This window comes from Silurus aristotelis, assembly GCF_946808225.1.
Source record: "Silurus aristotelis genome assembly, chromosome: 2".
Lineage (NCBI taxonomy): Eukaryota > Metazoa > Chordata > Actinopteri > Siluriformes > Siluridae > Silurus > Silurus aristotelis.
This window is the reverse complement of record NC_139575.1, coordinates 25,382,128-25,406,668: the sequence shown is the minus strand read 5'-3', so window position 1 is coordinate 25,406,668 and position 24,541 is coordinate 25,382,128. Positions and strand designations below refer to the sequence as shown.

Here is a 24,541-nt window from a genome sequence, read left to right as displayed (position 1 = left end):
ATAATATAAGAAGCCACTGCTGAAGATAAAGCATGTTGAAGATTGTTTAAAGTTTGCTGCACAACATTTGGGCAAGAAATACTGGGAGATATATGTATACTGGGAGAAATACTGGGAGAATATACTCTGCTCAGATGAGACCATAAATGTACTCTTTGGATGCCTTAATCCATTTGGGTTAATGGCACTGCACATCACCCCAAAACACCATACCAACAGTAAAGTGTGGAGGTGGGAACATCATAGTGTGGGGCTGTTTTTCAGCATACGGTCCTGACAAATTTCATATAATTGAAGGAAGATTGAATAGAAAAATGTACCGAGACGTTTTTGATATAAATCTGCTGCCATCTACCAGGATGATGAGGATGAAATGAGGGTGGACCTTTCAGCAAGACAATGATCCCAAACACACAGCCAAGGAAACTCTCAATTGTTTTTTGAGAAAGAAAATAAAGCTGCTAGAATGGTGCAGCCAATCACCTGACTTGAATCCAATTGAAAATCTATTAAAAGAACTAAAGATCAGAGTTCATAGAAAAGGCCACAGAACCTTTAAGAGTTGATGACAGTTTGTGTAGAAGAATGGGCTAAAATCATGCATGCAACTAGTTTTCCCATACAGGAGATGTTTTGCAGCTGTCATTACCAACAAAGACTTTTGTACGAAGTATTAAATACATCATGTTGTATATAGGTAAATACCCTGTGTCATTTCACATTATTACACATAACTTAATTCATGGATATCTATGGTTTGTTTTGGTTAAATTTCATGTTAGTAGCACCTTTAGAAATATATTTACTGAGACAAAACTGTGTCCAAAATGTCAATAATTTGTATAAGCACTATTGTTATCTTGCACCACCTTAATCCTCCTGGGCCTGGAATTCACCAGAGCTGCACAGGTTGTTGCTGGGATCCTCTTCCACTCCTCCATAATGACATCACGGAGCTGTTGGATGTTTGACACATGGCACTTCTCCACCTTCCGCTTGAGGATGCCGCACAGGTCAAAAGGGTTCAGATCTGAAGACATACTTGGCCACTCCACCACCTTCAGTTGTCATCTAAGCGGTGTGTTTAGGGTTGTTATTATGTTGGAAAACTGCATTCAGCCCAGTTTCTGAAGAGAGGGCCTCATGTTCTGCTTCAAAATGTTACAATACATGTTGGAATCCATGTTTCCCTCAATAAACCGCAGCTCCCCAGTACCAGCAGCACTCATGCAGCCCCAGACCATGATGCCACCACCACCATGCTTAACTGTAGGCAAGACACAATTTTTATTTTTCTCCTCACCAGGGCGTCGCCACACATGCTGGACACTATTTGAGCCAAACAAGTTTGTCTTAGTCTCATCAGACCACAGAACATGGTTCCAGTAATTCATGCTCTTGGACAGGTTGTCTTTAGCAAACTGTTTGCAGGCTTTCTTGTAAACCAGCTTCAGAAGAGGTTTCCTTCTGGGAAGACAGCCCTGCAAACATTGTTGCAGTGTGCTGCGTATGGTCTGAGCACTGACAAGCCGACCTTCTGCTTCTTTAACCTCTAAAGCAATGCTGCAGCACTCATGTGTCTGTTTTTTTTAAGGCAGTTTCTGCAGCTGTCGCACAGCATGGGGACTCAACTTCTTTGATGGACGTTTAGGAGGCCCCTTCTGAGTGGAAACCATCTTGTAAAACCTCGATATGACCCTAACCACTGTACTGTAAGTCAGTTTCAGGGTGTTACCGATCTTCTTATAGCCTCGGCTATCTTTGTGGAGAGCAACAATTCTAATTCTCAAATCCTCAGAGAGTTCTTTATCATAAAGTGCCATGTTGAACATCCAGTGGTCAGTATGAAAGAATTGTACTCAAAGCAACAACTTTTACTGCTCTAATACATGATACACAAACGGTCCTGCCAAGCAGACAAAAACATGAACATGATGAATAGGACATGTGGCTTTGCATGGTCACACAACTGTTAGGATGTACTTACCTTTGTTGCCAGCTATTTAGACAATAACGGCTGTATATTGAATTATTTTCAAAGGACAGTAAATCTATACTGCTATATAAGCTGCACATTAAATATACTGAAATATATCCATTTCATTTCTTAAGTACATGTTCTTTGAGAAGATTATAATAAAATAGTTGCTGAAATGTGACGGGTGTACTCACTTATGTGAGATACTGTATATTAGGGCTGTCATTCGATTCAAATATTTATTCGTGATTAATTGCAACTTAATCGCATATTTTTATCTGTTCTAAATGTACCTTAAATTACTACTTTTCAAGTTTTTATTACTTTAATCAACATGGCCATAGACAAATATAGATGCTTTATGCAAATGTATGTTTATTATTAGTGAAACCACACTCCACATAGAGCATAAAGACAAAATATTCTTGTAAATTTTTTATAGTAATTATGGTGTTTTAATTTACGAAAATCATCAAGACACCAAATGGAAATTTTGTTGTGTTTTCACAACATTTAATTTGGCGCTTGATTTGAGGCTTGGTGCATATCAGTTAAACAAATGTTTCGTGATTAAACATTATTTTGCACTGGAGTATTTATTTTCTTTCATATCTGAGTAAAGAAAGGACGCCGTTAATAAATGTGTGTTGCGTCTAAGGTTTTAATTTAGCTTCTTTTATATTCATTTATTTATATTTTTTATAAAAGGGGGCAAACAGAAACACGTGCTGCCTTAATTGTGTATTAATAAAATTAGTTTCGCTAAAATGAATTTGCTTTAACGTGTTATTGATGAGTTAATTTTGACAGCCTTAATATATATATATATATATATATATATATATATATATATATATATATATATATATATATATATATATATACACACACACACACAATATATGTATAATAGTATAACATACAGTAAATATATATTTATAAATATATACAAAAAATACTACAGAGGCAATAGAGGAATAAAACTCTTTGAAGGATGATTTTGTAGGAAAATATAATCAGCTTCATGGCAATAAAGTCACACGCTTCATGTTTTGATTGTTTTCCTATTACTGCACGCCCCATTGTGCTTAATTCTTTCCGTCACGGTTTTATGTTAATCAAGCCCCATAGAAGTACTACTTTAGTTTATTTTTTTTTTGTCTGGGATGTTTGTTTGAAGCTGTAAAATGCATTTTAGGTTTCTCATCATCAGAACCAGTCTTTCATTAAACGATACTGTTATTTCAGGTTCCCTTATTATGACATACCGGTATAATGTCACATCCCTGGTGAGGATATGCATTTTGCAGTAAATATTCACCACAGAGTTCTGAAAAATCTAACTAAATGCCATCTCAGTTCAACTATATGTATCACAATTACATAAGCAGGAGTAACTGTATGTAAATCAATTGTCTAATGATCTCTGAATGTCATCTGTAAATAATAATTGCACTGCTCCTAATAGTTTCAACATTAAATGAGTTTGACCCCAAATTACCCTCTCGTAGAAGGCCTTTATTGTACTCTTGAGCCACAGCTCATTTCTGAAGAGAAGACTTTTTTATTATCATACTCAGGCAGCTTTAAATCTGGTTAAAACTCATTTGGATAAGCAGTCGAATATGTTTCTTATAATATCTTTATTTTTTTTTTTCCATCTCATCTTCTCCCGCTTATCCGTAATTCGGGTCGCGGGGGCAGCAGTCTAAGCAGATTCCCCAGACACTTCTCCGTGTCCAGGGATCGGGCTGTCAAGGCCCCCGCCTTCGACTGCTGCCCAATCCTAACAGCACCGTCCCTTACGGTCCCTCCTGCAAGTGGTGAGCCCACGGGAAGGCGGCCCCACGTCGCTCCGACGTCACGGTCCTTGATTTATTTTTCTCGTAAGGGTCCCCTGGAGCATAGAGGGTTAAGGGCCTTGCACAAGGGCCCAAGAGTGGCAGCTTGGCGATACCGGGGCTTGAACCCCCGACCTTCTGATCGGTAACCCAGCGCCTTAACCGCTGGAGCCACCACTCCCCCCCCATAATATCTTTATTTTTCGTTATAATTTATTACATAGATTCCTCATTAAGTTCCCTGGTGGTTTAGTGGTTAGGATGCGGTGCTCTCACCGCTGCGGCCCGGGTTCGATCTCCAGTCAGGGAACGAACCCCAGCCACTTTCAGTGCCGATCCCAAGCCCGGATAAATGTGGGAGGGTTGCGTTAGGAAGGGCATCCAGCGTAAAAACATGTGCCAAATCAAACATGCGGAAGATCCTCTGTGGCGACCCCTAACGGGAGAAGCCGAAAAAAAAAGTTAGTTAGTTATTCCTCATAAAAAAAAATACTTTGGTGAACTTTTCACAATAGATGCAACACATAAACTAGTAAGGTTCCCCTTGTGCCACCAAAACTGCTCTGACCTGTTAAGGCATGGACTCTGCAGCATCTTTAATTCTGTGCTGTGATATCTGGCACCAAGAATTTAGCAGGAGATACTTTGTCCTGTAAGTTAATTTATGTGATTTATATGGGGCTTTCGTAGGTCAGACTTGATTTCCAGCACATCTTATAGGATGGCCAATCGTATTACGATCTGTGGAATTTGAAGGCCACTGCTGAAACCATATCATTTTATGCAATCACAATTTAGCCCATTAGTGAGCATTGGAGAGCTAGAACTTTCCTTTGCGGTTCAGCACTTGTACTTCCTTGGACCAATTTTGGTTTAGGTACTGAGCACTGCATACTGGAAGCACCTCATAAGACCTGCTGTTTTAGATATGCTTGGAGCCAGTTATCTAGCCATAACAATTATTGCCTTGCCAAAGGCATTTAGATTCCATTGCTTGCCTAGTTTTTCTGCTTTCAACACAACTTCAGGAACTGACTGAGGTAACATTGCCGTAATATAATTAATGCTATTCTTTTCACCCGTCAGTGTTTATTTTTTTCTGGCTAATATTGTTTAACAATGTACCTATTCTTAAAATGCATTAAATCTAATACTACACCCCATCCTTAATTGGCGAGGCCCCTGTAAAAGGTGTAGCAGCTTCAGGTATCACTTAGGACCTGATGTGGACTCATAACATCCAAACTCTGGTAAACAAAACCAGACAATGGTTGTACCATCTGAGGCTGTTGAGGATTTTTGGGGGCTCCCCCATTGATCCTGAAAATTTTCTATACTGCAGCTATAGAAAGTTTCCTGACTCACTGCATCTCAGCATGTCAAGGAAACTGCTCAACCCAGCACCACAAATGCCTGCAGAGAGTTGTGCGCTTAGCTGAGCGCATCTCCGGGTTTGCTCTCCCATCTCTGCATGACATCTCCACCAGGCGATGCAGTACCAGAGCTGCAAAAATCATCAAAGTCTCCACCCACCCTGGTAACAGTCTGTTCTGCAATCAGGCAAGAGATTTGGGAGAAGCTTTTTTTTTTACACAGTTCATAAGACTCTTTAACAAAGATATATTCACTATATAGATCCCTTAAGAACACTTTGTATTGTTACTATACATAACATACCTACATATTTTGCACATTCCTACTTTTAGCACATTTTGCATGCATATGCTTAGACACTTTCATTTTAGCTTAACTTCTACTGTAGACTTAGCCTTTCTAGTCTTCCTAACTTCTACTACTATTTTTTAATGCCCAGTCTAAGGAGAAGTAAGTCAGGCTCTCATTTTGCGGCAAGTTATAAACTGTAAATAACTGTGTATGTGACACAGAGATGGCAAAAGTACTCACATTCACCCTTACTCAAGTAGAAGTACAGATTCTCATATTTTGAAAGACTCCGGTAAAAGTACTAACTACACTTTTTTACTTAAGTTAAAATAAAGAAGTTTGGGCTCTGACATGTACTTAAGTAAAAAGTAGCCATTACTACTACCTGTTTTAGTCACACTGGTAACTGGACCTCATATTATACTCAAATTTGATCACTCCTAATGAAGATATTGCAAGGACTCTCTTTGCTGGTTTGAAAAACATTCTAATTCTAACATTTAATTATGCAAAACTCTTCTCACTTATTTCACTTCAATGGAATGTCTCCGTTCTCAGATCACTGACTTCCTCTGATCATCCACATCAGCTATACTTTTTGTTGCCTCCTGCCTTACTTGTTGTTAGCTTCATAGGCTAGCCTACATCTGTGGTGCATAAAAGCCAGGAAATTATACACCAGTGATAGATTGAAAAAGCCACACAATGACAAAAAATAGATTAATGGGCTGAAAAAGCGGCGCTCAATGAGAAAAAATATTGATTGTGCCACCAAATAGATTAAAACTAAAGTAACGAGCCTGGTTTGAAAATGTAAAAAGTACAAAGTACAGATATTTATGTAAAAATGTAATAAGTGGAGGTAAAAAAAACATTCCAAAATAATTAGGGAAGTAAAATACTCATACCAGAAAAATCTACTTAAGTACAGAAATGAAGTACTTGTACTTGGTGTGACAAATAAAACATTGAAACTCGGCTGACAATTGCTGTAATCATTGATTCTGGAACTGAAAGTGTGCAGCACTAAAGCTCATGCCTGTCTACTGACTCCTCCATATCGCTCAACAGCTGATCTTGAATGAAGAACAACGGTCTTTTTCATATTAATAACAATGTCCTCAAAAATGTTCTCTGTTTCAGCCTCTAAAACAGATATTCCAGACTAGGGCCAGTGGTGACCTTTGATTTGGCCTGTGAAGAGAAAAAAGATGGGGAAAAAACTTTTTAAAAATAAGGACCAGATTCATGTCTCTCATGTCACTGAATAGTTAAATTAGGCATTAAAGTCTACTGTACAATAAAGTGAAAAATTTCCAATTGTACTATAAATTTCACGCCATTTTTTAGTAGCAGATTATAGAGGCATGTTCTATTTTTAATCTTTTAATCAAGTTAGATTTTTGGCTTTTGTTAGGAAAAAGTTGGAACAACCAATGGCACATACCTGAAGACAGGCTCTACATTAAATGAAAGGGACTGGGTAGCTCAGTGGTGCGTAGCTCAGATGTTAGACTTCTGATCAGAGGTTCAAATCTCAGTCCAATCAAACTGCTACTGCTGGCCCTTGATCCTCAACTGCTTAGTTTTATAAATTAGATCATTGTTAAGTCACTCTGGATAATAGTGTCTGCCAAATAAAGTTGAACATGCTCACAGTTCAATTTACTTGTCAAATGTATTCACATTTTATTTAGCTGTAAAGGACAGTAACAAGGAAATGGTCTGCACACCTTCATGTATTCTGAATGTGAGCAGGAATGGGGTACAGAAATCTTATGCTACAGACAAAGTGATATTGAAGTTATGATGTTCTGAGCAAACCGTAAGGATGATAATTCTTTTTTAATTCCCAGTATAGTTTCATGGACTATCATTAACTCTCCCTGGTCCTCTGTGAAAACATTCTTCTGATTAATCAATGTTATATTTCAGCTCTTTGGGTACTGATTGTATCATCAAATAGAATATTCGATGTTGAGCTAAAAGCATCTAGTATTGTTCTTTGAAGCTAGTGATGACATGCAAAAAGAAAAATACACCATCAGTGCCCTCGGGTTTGTTGAAAACAATCTCGTGTGGCACTGTGGTTTTAATACAGCTGGAATTGGCCCATGGGAGCGCAGTGTCATTTGGAATTGCACATTATTCGTAATGGCCACACCATTACACATAGCTGCCCTTAAATTAGCCCCGCTCGCCTGAACGGTTGCTATTATGATAATATTCCGAAATATGTTTGTGTAGAACCGACGTGCTGGACAGCGTTTAAAGCCAAGATGAATCTGCTGTATATAACTTTGCATATGTAATTGGCATTGTAAAGGCCTCAATTAAATGTTTTCTTGATGTGTAAGTGGCAGTTTTGTACTGTTGGTCGTTTAGCAGCGAGGACAGGAGCACAGGACTTCATGTCTGAGCATGTGATTACGAGTGGGTGTTGGCATCCTGCTCTCTAACAGGTAGCTGACAAGAGGGCAGGTGTGAGTGGGTTGAGTCTGGACATGACCCAGACACTCGCTGTGAGGATTATGAAGGGGAACATGAGAGAAAAAAAAATCTCCGGGTTTTAAATAGATTTAGTGTAAAATGCTGATCCAGCCTAGAGTTCTTTTCCTGTAGGGGTTCGGACATTTTATTATTCATGTATCAGATATTTTTTATTACATAAAAAAACTATTTTTGATTTTGACAATATGATACAATGACATGACATATAATGAATAATGGCTAATGTGTAGCTACTTCATTTTTCAGGTTGTTTAACATTTATGCAAAGTAAAATTAGTCAAAGTAAACAGTAATTTTTAAATATTATCTTTACAAATTAGTTACTCAGTCTAAAGTGGGTAGAAGGGGCTAGATTTCCAGACGGTGTGGCAATTGTCTTGTGTGCTGTTGTGTTAGAGAAGAAAAACAAGACTCCTCTTTTGCTATATTTAGTGGTCATAACATACTTTAGGTGAAGCTCTAAAAGTTTTTGTTTTTAAGACACATGCATTCTTCATAGGAAAGTTGGAGACTTATTCCGGGTGAAAGGAAAACTGAACGTGGCTATCATTTCATACTTCAAGACTTAAAACCCTAGGTGTATCCTAGGGGAATAAAAAGCTACTGAATATTGTGGCACATGCTGAGAGAAGATTTTATGTCACACAAGTCTGTACTTAGTTACTTAGGTACTGTAGTTGCATATGTTTTGTGTAAGCTTTTAGTTGTCCTGAATTGTAAATAATAGCAGAACTAGATGAAGGTGGGACTTAATTTTAAAATGGAAAAATGGAAGTCAAGTAGACAATTGAGAAAAAAAAAGTATCCACAGTGGTGTGAAAAAGTGTTTGCCCCTTCCTGATTTCTTATTTATTTGCATGTTTCTCACACTTTAAACAAAAACAAAAACAAAAAAAACTACAGAAACAAAATCCAAAACTTAATTGAACTCAGGTGTCCTACAGGGGGGCAAACACTTTTTCACACAGGGCCATGTGGTTTTGGATTTTGTTTTCCCTCAATAATAAATTATTGAAAAACTGTTGATGTGTTCACTTGTGTTATCTTTTACTAATATTTGAATAAGTTTGATGATTTGAAATATTAAAGTATGACAAACATGCAAAAAAAAAAATTAATAAAATTCGATTTATTCATTCTTTAGAAATTATGGCACTATGAACATGTGTCGCGGCAGCTCTATCCAGCACTCAGATTGTTGTATTTAGAGAATTGTATTTATTGCTTTAGGTCTATTGATGTAATATTTTATTACTAATGCAGTGAAGTGTACTGTAGTGCTGCAGTATTACATCTTTTACAATGAACACAGAGTAATAATTCAGGATTGTTCAAATCATCTATACCTACTGGAAATTCGCACTTACCTGACCATTAGATTTATATGTCCTTTTTGGACATTCCATTATACATTTAGTCCCCATTTGCTGTTATAATAACCTTCACTCTGATGCACAGTGAGGAAGCCTGGGGTGCAGTCAGTGTTCCAGTTCATTCTTAAAGGTGTTCAGTAGTATTGTTGTCTGAGCTTTATAGTGGGTCACTCAAGATCTTACACTTTAAACCATTTTAAAATATCTTCAAGATGCCTGTTTTGTGCAGAAGTAGCATTGTCATGCTTGAACAAGTCTGGGTCGACTAGTTTAAGAGAAAGGAAAGGGTAATGCTTCCACATCTATGCCAACATTGTAGTACATTTTGGGGATGAACCACATAGGGCAGGAAAAATCAAGTGTCCAAAACATCATACATTGTTTTGTTTTTTTGCATTAGCTAATTTCTACAAATGATAAACTGTAGAATTAAGATATATCATCAGGAGTACACCATTTAGGTATTCCAACATGGAAATGAATAGATGATTAATTATTTACTTCCTTTTTTTGAAATATATGCGCTCTTGCCAGCAGTAAAAATTGCTGTTTGCTTTTGCTTTGGGAAGCGTGGCGAGGGTGTGCCCCGTGATCCAGGCTTCTGAATCACTACAATCTCATGCACTAATCTCTGAGCTCTGCGCAGATCCAGGAAACAATTAGTTTAGCAAATAATCTGTCAGGAACTAGTTATTATCTGTGTGCCTCGGATCACATTATGCCATTGTTTATTGCTCTTTTTTAGCAATGTGTTGACTATTTAATTACTTTGAAATTCTCAAATTACACCCTTGAGTCCCCATATACAGTTCATTTCTTTTCTGTAATGTACTGCAAAACTGCAGCCTTTGCTTCTCTATTTTGCCTTCTGTATTTGCCTGGTAGATAAATCAAAATGCAATATCAGTCCAATGAAACAGAAACTGTATCCTCTGACCTTTTAACCTTTTATGTTTTCTACAGAGGCTGGCCAAAGAGGCGGAGCAGATCCAGACGTTGCACCCCTGGCGGGACAACATTACAGTAAGCATGCTATAATTTGTTTCTTTCCAATCTTGTCTTGCATTAATGTGAAGTGCAGTGATGTGCATTCAGGTACCTACATCCTGTAGAGTGAATAGAGCTCAAGCCCTAAATTTTGCCCCATATCTGTCATTGGGGCACAGTGAATAAAAAAGTAAATGTGAACACAGCTATAACCAGTGTTGGGCAGTAACGTCAAATTACCCGTTACTTTTTTAAATGAATTAATTTCGGCTGAAGTGTAGACTACAGCCTAACCTGCTTACAGCAGCGTCGCATTGTAGGATTGGTGGATAAACCACTGTAAACACGAAGAAGACGCATTGTAGGATTTTTGGATGAACCACTGTAAACACGAAGAAGACGCACTGTGGGCGTGTCTCCGTTTATTCAGGTCTGTGCGGCAGTAATGGCGAGTCGAGGCGAGAGCAAGACGAGTTTTTCAAAGTGGAAATATGCTCATTATTTCACTTTAGTTGAGTATAAAGACAAAAACTTTTAAGTCAAATGTAAGTTGTGTCTTTCTGGTTCGAAGCTCGTATCTACTGCGATAAACAACAACTCTAATCTGTCGAAGCTCCTCCAGGAACTCCATGCCTGAGGAGCTAGAAGCTAGAAGCTAACCCGGTGTTCTGTTCTACATTGTTGATAGTTTTCATACTTCAGCTGTGAAAGGAACATGTTTAAGAGCTCAACACAACAGCAGAAGCCACATTAGTTTTTGATTTTGAATATATTATTCAGCTTGTTTTGTTATTTATTTCAGAAATCCTTGTGATATATTCAGTTTGTGCTGCTCTGACTTCAATAAAATAGTGTTTAAAAATTACTTTGTGTATAAGTCAGTTTTGTGTTTGTAGACCATAACGCATAAAAGGGCATTAATAGGAACATTAAAGAAGGTTCTTTAAAAAAGTAACTAAAAAGTTACTTTTAACAGTAACACATTACTTTTTGGTGTAAGTAATCAACAAAGTAACGGAGTTACTTTTTGAATGAAGTAACGAGTAACTGTAACTAGTTACTGTTTTTTAGTAAGAGCACAACACTGGCTATAACTATATTAAATTAAATATTTGCAGTTAAAATAGGCTTTTAGGCACGATTCAACTATGAACTCCATTACACAGGTTTTCCTTCACATTTCCACAGATGGGATGAAGTGTAATAAATGCTCATCCTATTTTCATTTATGTAACTATGATTGCTACTGCTTTCGTTTAAGAGCAAGTGCATAGACAGGAGTCATGTTTGTTAGCATTGTGCCATTAATAAAGGCCTACGCCCTCCTGTCCTGATGTTTTGTAAAATACATTAATAAGGACGCGTTACACATTTGACCTTTTATGAGATAAAGCTACAGTATAGGTGCAGTTTGTAGATATAGAATTAATTCATGCAGTAGTGGACCACGATAAAGCAACCAAATACAGTGGCCACTATGCTTAGCTTTGTCATCAAATCAAAATGGAGGAAAGAGCAGGTTCAGGCTTCAGGTAATACAGGAGGGTATGGAAGCACTTGTCCAAATGTCAGTTGGTTCAACTGCCATTAAATGCACAGCTCATATCCAGGGTACGTAAGGGCTCTACATCTGGTTGACTTATTAAACATTTATTTTCCATCTCAGCCCATCACCCATGCCTCTGGGGCACGCCCCGCAGTTTGAATACCTCTGGTCTAGAAAATGAATCGACTGTTTGATAAGAGAGTTGCTCTCATTTGATCGTGTCCCACATAATAATTTGTGCAGCAGCTGAACATCCAGGCAGCACTTTTACACACATGCAAACGCCACTATTGTATATTCCAGCCTTTATTCACAGCTATGCACTCCAAATATCCTTTACAAAAAAAAATAAAAAGTGCTGGCACCACACACACTCTGCCGTCTGTCTCCAGGGAGACCATGCTTGCTGTCATGCTACACTTCCTACAAATGGAATTTTAACCCCATGCCTCCCGAGGGATATTTGAGAAAAAGACTCTAAAGCTAATAATTATGAAACCTCCTCACCGCGAGAGCCCATTTCTGTTCATGGCTGCTTAGCCACTGCAGTCACAGGGAGGCGGGGAAAGAGATGTCTATCACGTGGCACACTCCTCGCTTGGAGCGCTGCAACCAAATACACTCGTCTTTTGTCTCTAGCTCATCTTTCTTCTTTCTTATGCCTAATGCCAAAAACACACTTTTGTTGATTCTATTTCTTCGTCCTTTTATTTTCTCTTCACATGTCTACCTTCCGTACTCTCTCTCTCTCTCTCTCTCTCTCTCTCTCTCTCTCTCTCTCTCTCTCTCTCTCTCTCTCTCTCTCTCTCTCTACCCTTTTGCTTCTCTCTTCTAGCCCCGCCTCTCCCTCTTTCCATCTCCACCCTGTTATCAGCCCTCCTCATTTCTAATCAGCCATGAAAACAGTTTGAAAATGTCATATTGTTGCAAACACTGCAAATGAGACCTAATGGGGGTGCGGGCATTAATAATGTATCACGGAGCTGATTTCATTTGCTTTTATAATTAGGCCAGGTAATGAAGCACTGTGGCGGCCCAAATCATTTCAGCACCTTCACGCGAGGAGACATGTCCTTTCGTGAGGACGAGTGTCTTTGGTGATTCTGGTTAGCTTGCTTGCTTGCTAACTCTCTCACTCTTTATTTCTCTCGCTCGCTCTCTTGTTTGGCAAATGTATGCTGTTTCCTTTTTTCTGGCTGAAGACTGCTGACTGACATTGTAATTAGATTAGGCCTCCATGCTTTTTGGGCACATTAGGGACCCAGAGTGAAAAGCGTGTTAAAGCAGTAGGAGAGAGTAAGAGAGGCTGAGAGAAAAAGACAATGAGATAGACGTAGAGAGAGAGAGAGAGAGAGAGAGAGAGAGAGAGAGAGAGAGAGAGAGAGAGAGAGAGAGAGAGAGAGAGAGAGAGAGAGAGAGAGAGAGAGAGATTTAGTGAGGCATACACAGAACAAACACAAAATAGTATAAAAATTTAGAATTGTGAAAAAAGTGTGTGTGTGTGTGTGTGTGTGTGTGTGTGTGTGTGTGTGTGTGTGTGTGTGTGAGATGTATGTTGTCCTGCATTGTGTTGTGCAATACTGTGTGCAGGGTTGGTCAAAGATATAGCAAATTGTATTTCGAAATAAAATACCAAAAACCTTAACTTTAATCAAAATAATCTACTAAATACAGCAGCTACACTATATATCAAAATAAACGACTGTAGTTTTGTTTTTAAAAAATACTAACAACAATTTTTTACAAGAAAGCATGAAATTTCTTTGCAAACCTTCCATCAATTGACCTATTCGATCGATCTTTTCACCATTACACCTGCATGTTTCTTACCTTGACCACCTTCTTCCATATGGATCATTTTTTTTGTTCTTAACTTAACAAGTCTGGTTAAACTACTGAGTAGGCACCAATCAGAGGCCGCATTTAAATGATGTCAAAGTAGACTTCTTACAAAGTATTTTAAAATTACGTATTGAGTATTTTGATACAAAATATGCCGTTTTCATCAACCCTATCAAATACAAATGACAAAATCCTAAAATACATATTACAAATACATGTATTATAAATACTGCCCGTCCCTGACTGTGTGCAATTGCACCATTAGGTTCTATCATTCTGCCCCTAGAATTTCAGCTTTCTTTTCCTGATATTCATATCTAGATTTGTTAAACAACAGAATATTTACGCTTTTTTAAAACCCTTCAATTTTTAAAGTGATCAAAAAATATTGGAACAACTGACTGGTATCTTGTTTACCAGATGTGCCTTTTTAGTTAGATTTTTGGCTCTGTTTGTTTTTTGCCTCTTTTCTTATCTTCAGAATGACTTGATTTTCTTCTTTAGACATAGTTTATCCTTTTTTTTAAACAATAAATACTGTCTGTACAGGCAAAGACCCAACATTGAGAGTAGACTTTTTTAAACAATTAATCTAACAGAGTACATCTGGTCAACAAGAATCATCCGTCACTCACTTGTTCCAATATTTTGGATCACATGAAAACTGGTTAGGTTTAAACCAATATTGCCATGATGTATATGTTGTATATATCTTTGCATAAAAAAGCATGCTTAGTACTTCTTGTTAATTTATAGCAAGAGTCAATAATTAGATCGTCATATGACTAATTACCTAGGTTAGATATTTATTCTAGCTTTTAGCCATCCAATGTCTGATTTGATTAATGTTGATCATAAATCTAAAGTGACGGTGGCAGGGTGTCCCACAGCTCCAGGTTATTCTGTGTTTGTAATGTCTGAAATAAGAAATGCAGTGATTAGATGTCTTCATTTCTTTCAGAGCTCACAAATACATTTTAACAGGTAAAACATATACATATAATAAATATATAGGCATAGCTTTATGACTACTGATCAGGCATAACATTAGGACCGCCTGCCTAATATTGTATTGGTCACCCTTTTGCTGCCAAATGAGCAATTTGAGCTTCAGTAGCTTGTCTGTTTGTTTGGACCACACAAGCCAGACTTCACTCCACACATGCATCAGTGAGCCTCGGCCTCACATGACCCTGTCACCGTTTCACCACTGTTCCTTCCTTGGACCACTTTTGATAGATACTGACCACTGCAGACTGTCAAACTTGCACATATCCTTACGCTTGCCCATTTTTCCAACGTCTAATACATCAACTTTGAGGACAAAATGTTCAATTGCTGCCTGATATATCCCACTCACTAACAGGTGCCATGATGAAGAGATAATCAGCGTTAGTCACTTAACCGGTCATAATGTTATAGTGTTATTCCTGATCAATGTATATGTTCAGCTGTTTTGCCTCTTTCAATCCACACTGTTGATTCTTGGCTGTCCTAGTTTGTTCTGTTTGCTGAACACCTGTCTATCTCTTTCATTATTAAATAGCACCAAAACTTTACTACATTTCCTGGGAAGTGTTAATGTCGTAGGCTTTGGTGAGCATAAAAAAACATACGTCTATTAGTGTAGATGTATTAGCACCTTCGTGAAGAATGGTATTTCTAAGGGCTATTGACCTTGACGTCATAAAGCTAGCAGTACCAATCCAGTTTTAGCATTACCTGTGACTTGTTATGATTGCAGATTTGATTTAGCCTTTTAACAATATCTTCACTGCTGCGTATCCCAACTGCTCTTATAAGTCCAGCCACTGAATGTGCCAGTCGGCCATTATGGCTGTTAAAGCGGGCTGTTGTAGCAAGGACTTGTCATGCTCACAGTAATCTCAACAGCACAAGTGGATCAGATGCCCGTTTAAATCCATCTGAACGCAATAGCGTGTGAAATGGATATTAAAGTGGTTTATTGAGTCTTATTTCTCAAGGTCATTTAGGCTCACTGCTCTGTCAGATTTGGTTTGTGACCTGTTTTTGCGGTTGATTAATGCAGGAATCTTGGTGTTAATCTTCTGTGTGACTCCTAGCTAATAGTTATGTTTTACTGCAAGTCTATGTATTAATACTTTTTATTGGTTTCAGTTGGGCAGATGTTAGTAAATAAATCAGAAAGAGATCATTGACGTAGTACGGAGATTTCATCTGGTCTATTTCAGTGAATCTGAATATCATGAAAAGATGTTATGGGTATTTTTTGCACAAAATGACTAAACTCAGTCAAGTTAGTTCAGATTCCACACTCTAGTTTTTTCAATATTTAACAGGATCAATTCATAGGTTCAGTTGAGCATGACTTTTAGTAACTGTACAGCGAAAATACTACATTGAGGTTTCACACTAAGGATGAATATTCCAGAATATAACACAAAGTTGGAGGCACACAACTATTTAGGCTGAGGCTGAGGTAACATTCAATTTTTCCTTTACGTGAACTAGGAGACCAAAAACCTGTTCCAGCATGACAAACCGAGCTCCATGAGCATATGGTTTACATGGGTTGGAGTGAAATATTTTTAGTGTGGAGGAGGAAGTGGAAGTAAGAAGATCGTAGTTTAGTGGTTATTGGATGTTTGATCAGAAGGCTGTGTGTTTAAATCCCAACACCATGCCTTTGACCAGGGCCCTTGAGTAAAGCCTCAAACACTCATTTGCTTTTGATAAGGTTTGGATTCAAATCTGCCAAATGCCATAAATTTAAATGTACATCTTGAGTGTCCTGCAATAGAGCTTTGACCTTAACCCTATTCAACACCTTTGGGATGCGTTGGAATGCTGACTACTCAGGCCTAGAATACACACTACCCTACTTACATACTACCCTACATTAGTACCTGACTTTACCAACACCCTTGTGGTTGAATGTGCACAAATCTCCACAATCACACTCCAAAATTTAGTGGAACATCTTCCCAGAGAAGTGGACAATATTATAACAGCAAATGGAGATTAAATTGGGAATGGGTTTTTGAAAAAGCACATTTAAATCTTATTATCAGGTGTCCACAAGTCCATATAGTGTATTCACAAATTTGTAGATTTCAGATGACATGTTGGCAGAACAGTAATGCTGGCTTCCTGGCGTTAATATTTTGTGAAAAATTTAGTCCATGGTCAGATTTATATGTAATTGAGACATATGCCTATGCAAATATTTGAATTGTACTTAAGTCTATAGTTATATGTGAGGTCCTTAAACTGATGTGTTCAATTGTATTAGTTGACTCAATATTTGTGAGTAAAGCAATATTTCCAAATTAACATCAAAAAAAGTTGCAGAAACTCTTTTTCCAACCTCTTCAAGTTAAAGTTAAAGGAGCAAATGGAAGAACTGACAAACATAACAGAGGTGGATAGTGCAGGAGTCCAAAACTATTATCAGTGGATCTTTGCAGCTGATCATGTTTAAATCATTATAGTTGAAACAAAGCAGTGTGTTAAAACGTTTTTTAGCTCACATTAGCTCACTCATTGCGTGTGTTGTTTATTTTTAAATATGAGCCCATGAGGTCAAAGACACGCAATCTTTTCATTATAAACATCACTTTAGTCTGAGACCGCGGATGAGAACGTAGACGTGTAACTGCAGTAGAGTAAGTGCTTCATTTTGCACATCAACCTGTTTGATTAGACGTGTTAGGAGGCGAGGGAGCGAGAAGAAAGAAGGAAAGAATGGAGGGAGAGAAAGCAAGGGATGGAACGAGAGCGAGAGGACGTGAGCTTTCCATCCGAATATGGCAGCTGCTGTATGTTTGAAATGCATTAGCACTAATAGCTGTGCCATTAGGGGAAAGACGAGAGGCACTCTACAGATGGGGAGAGTGAGTAAGAGAGAGAGAGAGAGAGAGAGAGGTGATGGGAGAAGGAACCATCTTCCAAGCCATTTACTGTAATCATCATTCTCTAATCAATCAAACCTTTCATCATAAGTCAAGCATGCGTGTATGTGCTCACGCATTATTGTGAGAAAGCATGCAGTACATGCACTCTTAAATTTTTTTTCATTTTCTTTCTCGCACTGCATGTTCACGAGTACAATGCTCATGTGGCGTCTTCGTATTCTTTGCTCGCCGTCTCCGCACATCAATAGCTGCACAATAGACGACGATCTATAACAGTTCTTTCACACATGCCTCGTCTTATATCCTTCGTGTAGCTAAAGTTGTGTCTCATCAAGCATCTGCAGTTCAAACCCTAGCGGTCAGAAGAGGAACAGAAACCGGTAGTGAGAGTGCTGTTGCCCAGAGCAACTCAGCTCCAGTGTGTGTGTAATAAAGCTTTTGTTTGAGATAATTGGCTCTACAAAAAGGGTATAAAAAAAAAAAAAAAAGGGATGCCCTCTGTACTTGTCCCTCAACATGCGGAAAAATTCATCTTGAAGGGAAACCATTCAGGCGAAAACAAGAGGAGGTCTATTTTCAGGCTGATCGCTGTCTTGCATTTTAAGCGTCTGTTCTTTCTTTGTTGATTTAATTATACAATCTGTCCTAAATTGAAAGCAAGTTTCAGATTGAAATCCGAAGAATGATTTCCGATTAGTATTGCCTTTGAGTTGGAGATGAATACGATTGCGATATATTTAGGCCCGAATGTCATTTGGCTTCAGCCTGACCATGGGCGGTATCGTCTAGGTTACAGAGAGACAGACTCCTACTAGTGCAGTAAGAAGCTGCCATTTCAGTGTGAATAGGTAATGACAGTCTTTATGTGCGGTAGGAGAAAGTGTGCAAGATATGTCCTACTAGAACAATTTGGTGTTATATGAAAGGAGAAAGACACACACACACACACACACACACACACACACACACACACACAGTTGGGACTGAGCATAATATCAAGGAAATCTACCACTTGTGATATACACATGTACATAGATCGACATAGACACACACATACTCACACACACCTGCTTTGCTGGCGAGCAGTTGCCTTGGTGACCTGTCTGGGTTGGTAATTTCAGCTTCCTGATTGCAGCCCTAGCTGTAATTTGCTAAAGTGTCTCTCCTTAAGGTTTCACACACTGTACATATCTCTCCTTCTTTTTCTGTCTTTCACTCATCAACACACATGTCCTTAAACTTTCCGAGACATAACAGAATCTTCAGAAAACTCCTTGTGTGGGAGACGTTTTCAAAAAACGATTGCGTGGAATTAATAATTTTGAGGCAACCATGCTAAATCGAAACGTGTGTAATGTTAGGGAGCGTTCGGAACCCGAGTAAAGAGATAACAATGCTCTCGTGTCTATCAGGGTTTATATGTAAATAACTCTACTAACTCAGACAGTTTGAGTTGAGTGCTTTTGACAGGGTTTGAGATCTAGTGCAGTTTGAATTCATGAATTCATGCTTTAGGCTCTACATACACTCTAAAAGCTATAGAACGTCAGCTCGCCCAATTTCAATTATGCATTTAACTTGCAATTTGTAGTAGCGAAAAAAAAAAAAAATGAACCAGGATGTGCTAGAAGACGTGAATCCAATTTTATAATATGTTTGGAATATACAAGTTTAAGGTTTTCCTCTACTGACTTATACAATATATGATCATAAATTTGTAGACTGACCATCATACCATTCCAATCCAAATTTGACTTCTCTATTGCTGTAATATAAACATCCACTATTCTGGGAGTTTGACTGTAAGGATTTGTACTCATTCAGGCACTGATGTCAGCTACGAATGGTTTAGTGTGCAGTTAGCAGTTCAATTTATCCCAAAGCTATTTGGTGATGCTGAGGTCAGGGGTCTGTTGAGGTCACTGAAGTTTTTGCCACTTTTTGGCAAACCATGTGTTTATAGAGCTCGCTTAGCGCTTACGAGTGTTGCCATGCTGGAACGTGCTCTGGCCACTTAGTTCCAGAGGAGGAAAATTTTAAATCTACACAGCATACAAGGGAATTCTTTACAAATGTGTGCCATCAATATTTTTGACAATATTTTGGGGAAGAACCACATATGAATTTGATGGTCAGGTGTTTTAGAATCCTGTATTCCTGAGTGTTGCTTCTTTTTACTATCGGCACTTCTGGTTCAATCTGTCAAAAAAAAGTGTGATTTCAGGGACTAGTGTTTTGTCCAAAATATTACTACTACACAGGAATTAACATAATTTTTTATTTTTAAATCTGGATACAAAAAAAACCAGACTCTAATAAATGCAGCAATGCTGTAAAAATAATTATAAATGAAAGAGCAATTTGCACAATGAGACAAGTTACCAATCTTCCAAATCAGGTTTAGGATTTTTGAGTATATGAGCTTCTCGAAGTCTCTATCTCTTGAGTTGGCACTACATTGAAAGAAAATTTTGGTTCTGTAAAGTGCTGGTGCTCTCTCTTGTGTAAAACTGCACCATCGATCCTTTCAAAGAAGCTAGGGGTGAGATCAATATGCCACCAAATCCACATAGCTACGCTCCAGAGGACAGCAGCCCATCTCATCACACACCAAAACCCCCATGAAGGACTCTTGTTTGTGCGTGTGTATAGGTGTGTGTGTGTCCAGCATTTGGTCCGGTTGGGAGCGAGGAGATGGTATTAAGTGAAGTTATGGCTCTCAAACTGGTGGGGATAACACACACATTCACATTCACTCAGACAGTTTTACTGAACTATTCAAGAGTATAGCAGATCGCTAGTGTTCTAAATTAAGGCCAAATTATTTGGCCTAGTTTCCACTGAATTTATTGTGAGATTATTTATTATATAGACACATGTGCTTGGTGAGTACTTTTAGTATTTTTAGTACATTATACACAATAAAGACAATAATATAGGGACTTTTCCAGCCATACAGTATGTGGTCCTTCCCCAAACTGTTAGAACAAAGAGTGAAGCACATTTGCAGGATGCCTTTGGATGCAGTGCCATTAAATTTTTCCTTCACTTACACTAGAATATACAGACCTGTTCCAGCATGACAATGCCCTTGCACCAAGCAAACTCCTTGAAGATATGATTTACGTGGGATGCATGAATTGGAACAATGACTGCACCCCAGGCCTCCTCACCGTACATCAGTACCTGACTTTACTAATGCTCTTGTAGCTGAATGAGCACAAATCTCCACAACCACTCTCCAAAATCTAGTGGAACATCTTCCCAGAAGAGTGGAGGGTATTACAACAGCAAATGTGGACTAAGTGCGGAATGGGATGTTCAGAAAGCACATATCAATATGATGGGCAGGTTTCCACACACTTTTGTTAAATAAGATTCACAGCATAAAGTACATATGGACTTCACAAGTTTGCCACAAGTGTTTTCTTACTAATATGTTGAGCTTTGTTTTTTATGCATCAGCATGCATTCCATATTTAAACATTTAAATATTGCAGAATTTTATTGATCAGGAGAGAGTTCCAGCAATATCTTAATCTAAAAATTCTGCCAATCAGGAGTAATTGCATACATTAATAAAGACTGATGCTGAATTTATTTGTGTTGATTTTGTGTTTGACTTTACCAAAAATATGCAGTCTAGTGAACTCTCTCACAGTCTTGCACACACTCACATTCTCCTCCTTCACACCAAACTATAATACCCATAATGCACTGCATTTAGATTGAACACTAACACAAACTTGATGTTTTCCATCACTGGCTATCATGGAAATGTGATATAGTGTAGGGATGATAAGGTTCTTACATCTGATAATAAACCTATATCTTTATACATAGCTCAGTGTATACATTCTCATCCTGGTGGGCATTGTATATATATCATCTTGTATCAGTAACAGTACAGTACAGTTTATCGTCCACTGGAAATCTCACTGTCATCTGTTTTTACTTGGTGTGTACTTAGATGCTCATGTTTTATACATTTTCTTTTCCTCCGTCGTCTCTATACCTCACGTGACTTTGGCCAACACCGGCTTCAAATAGGAGCTTGGGTCGATTTAGAGGGACAACGGCGCGTTTGGAGATGGGGAATGATTATGGGTTCGCAAATAACACGTTTCTCTGCCTGGTGCTGATTGTTGATTGGCCACTCTTAGGTCATCTCTGGAGAAGGGGGTGGCTGGACAAACTCTCCTTTAAAAGAGCCAAGAGGGGAAGAAGAAAGCATGGAGAGATGTGAAAAGGAACGAGTGGTCAGAGATATAAATCCTTTAATGCAAGAGCTATTCGCCTACTTCTGCATGCATAAAAGAGAAATGGGAGAGACAGTAATGCATCTCTACCACCCTGAAAGTGCTGACAGTTTTACTCTTTTGAACTCTTAACCATGGATGGCTGTGCCATCAATGCAATTTGAACTTCTGCCAATAGGATAGGGCAAATGCTTTTCAAATATTAGGCCTGGTGCTTATTTCATATTATACCTACACCTGCACATCAGAGTACTTCAAATATAAACTTCTACTTCTTATTACATAAAGCTATAGACAGCTTTGCACCTCTCTGTCCCGTTGTAGCCCTACACAATACACCCGCATACAGAGCAACTTACAAAAGAGAGCTGCCGTTGCTCTCTCTTATGCCCGAATATCTCTCCCTCTTCTCCTGACTAGAATATCTTTGGCAGTCTAAGAAATTTGGACTTTTGATCAGGTTGTGAGTGCAAATCTCAGCACTACCAAGCTTGGGCCTTTAGTTGCTCAGCTGCTTAGTTGTGGATAATACGATAATCACAAGTCACTTTGGATTTGGACGCCATGAATGGAAATGTAATGAAAGGTTTACATCTAACTGCCATTATTGATACTGCAATTGCTAAAAAATTTTCAAATGTTATCCAATTTTCACCAGATTTCCTCAAATCATCTTGATACCCTGCTGCCCATTTGTCCATCTAGGTCTTTTGTCCTACAGTTAGGGAATTCCAACACTGTTTGTTGTCAATACCATACATCAAGAGTGAAAATTCAAATCACTTTTGAAACCCTTTGCCTCGAGTTATATCTCTGCTTAGAATTTTAGTGCATCTGTGATTGTACAGCTCATCATGATTGTGCAGCTGAGTGTCAAAAATGCAGCTTACACTTTAATAATTGTAATGTTTTAAATTATAACATTATTATTATTGCAATGTGATATATTTCCAATTTATTGATATCTTTTTCCCCTTCAGTTGTTTTGTGAATTAGTTTTTAGTCTGCAATAGTAGCCTGAACCTGCATCAAGCAGAGGTGTGTGTGTGTGTGTGTGTGTGTGTGTGTGTGTGTGTGTGTGTGTGTGTGTGTGTGTGTGTGTGTGAATGCGTGTGTTCTTTGAGGAACTCACACAGCAAACCCCGTTCTTCACCTTGAAATTTGCACTGCTTATTTTAGCCTTTTAATCTAGCCGTGTAGCTGCTTATCAGCATTCAAATGAACATCTGCATGTAGCTCAAGTGCTCTGTAATCGTTTAAAAGCCCTGGGATTAGGAACGCCTGCTGATGAGCAAGCCGCACCCTAGGGCTCCCATCATGCACTCTGTTCCGGTGGGTCTGGAAGCCATGAAGAGACAGGCTTTACTACAGGTGGCTTTAAAAGACTTTAAGGCAGCTTAATAGCACACAGGAAATAGATGCTGTAATTTCATTTATGATCTTTCAGAAAGGCATTTTTGGGGTTTCTCTGATTTGAATGGCTTTTGGTTATGAGCAACCATTTTCGCATCTCACTGTCAAAAAAATGAACGCCTTAGAATTAAGGTTTATAAGAAACGGACTGCTGAAAGGAAGACGTATGTTCTTCCAGCTGTGTGAAGTATTTTCATTAAATTGTTTACTTCAAAGAAATAAATGTTGACTGAATAATCCTGAATATTCTCCAAAAGGGTTGAGGAGAAAATTACAGAAATAATGAGAAATCACAATTACTGCTAACATGGACGGTGTTTTTTTGTTTTTCCGTTGTTAAGAATTGCTTCATCAGACTAACAGCTGCTGTTTTAAACAAATGATTGCCCATGTTTTCAAAGCACTTTTGTGTGAATTGCTCCCTGGGGACTATTATATATTATATTTAATATATTGCAAGATGATTTGCAGGTTTAGATATTTCTCATCCTTTAAGAAATCTTAGCTTTTCATGGAATACATCTCAGGGTGCAATCGTGTATTAATGTCACAGACTATTAAACCATTATTGAGATTTTTTGTCACTTTCTTCACCAGTCATTTCATAACCTACAGTACTGTATATACATTTTAGAATCATGTCAGTTTTATATCATATAATTTATTTAATAAACCCTTCTAGAATTTTTAGCTGGTTGCTGTAATTAAGTGCTTTTTATTAACTTAAATTACCACAGTGTATATGGACAAAGTTGTGTGGACCTAGCCATAAGATTTGTATGCACTTTTGATCAACATCCTATAGCCTCCACACTTCTGGGAGAATGTTCCATTAGATTTTGGAGTGTGGATGCGATTTGTGCTCATTCAGACTCAAGTGTGTTAGTTAAGGAGCGTGAGGAGGACTGGGGGATTCATCCCAAAGATCTTATTAGAGTTAAGGGCAGAGCTCTATTGCAGACATCGGAATTTAAGATTTTTTACTCCAACACATGTTAAGAATATCTGCATTGATTTACATTCGCCTTGTGCATGAGGACATTGTCACAAAGGAACAGGTTTGGGCTTCCTAGTTCATTGGAGAAAGAAAATGTCTATATATGGCTATAAATGTCTGGTGTCCCAATACTTTTGGCCACACCATGTATCTTATTAGAGCATTGTCATTTTGGGAAATGTTTACTTCACTACATTTTAACATTAACTCTTTTAACATAACTATTTAATTAA

General features: G+C 38.1%; 1 protein-coding gene across 3 annotated transcripts in view; it reads left to right on the top strand.

The window, feature by feature from the left end:
• cacna2d2a (calcium channel, voltage-dependent, alpha 2/delta subunit 2a) overlaps positions 1-24,541 on the top strand; it is a 224,953-nt gene that overhangs the window by 103,845 nt on the left and 96,567 nt on the right. For 2 of the 3 annotated variants that reach the window (XM_083529148.1, XM_083529147.1), the window contains exon 4: positions 10,332-10,391. In XM_083529148.1, coding sequence (XP_083385274.1) covers positions 10,332-10,391 — 60 coding nt within the window. Of the gene's footprint in view, positions 1-8,000; positions 8,139-10,331; positions 10,392-24,541 lie in introns of those variants that run through there. The other variant, XM_083529149.1, reaches the window with a different exon arrangement.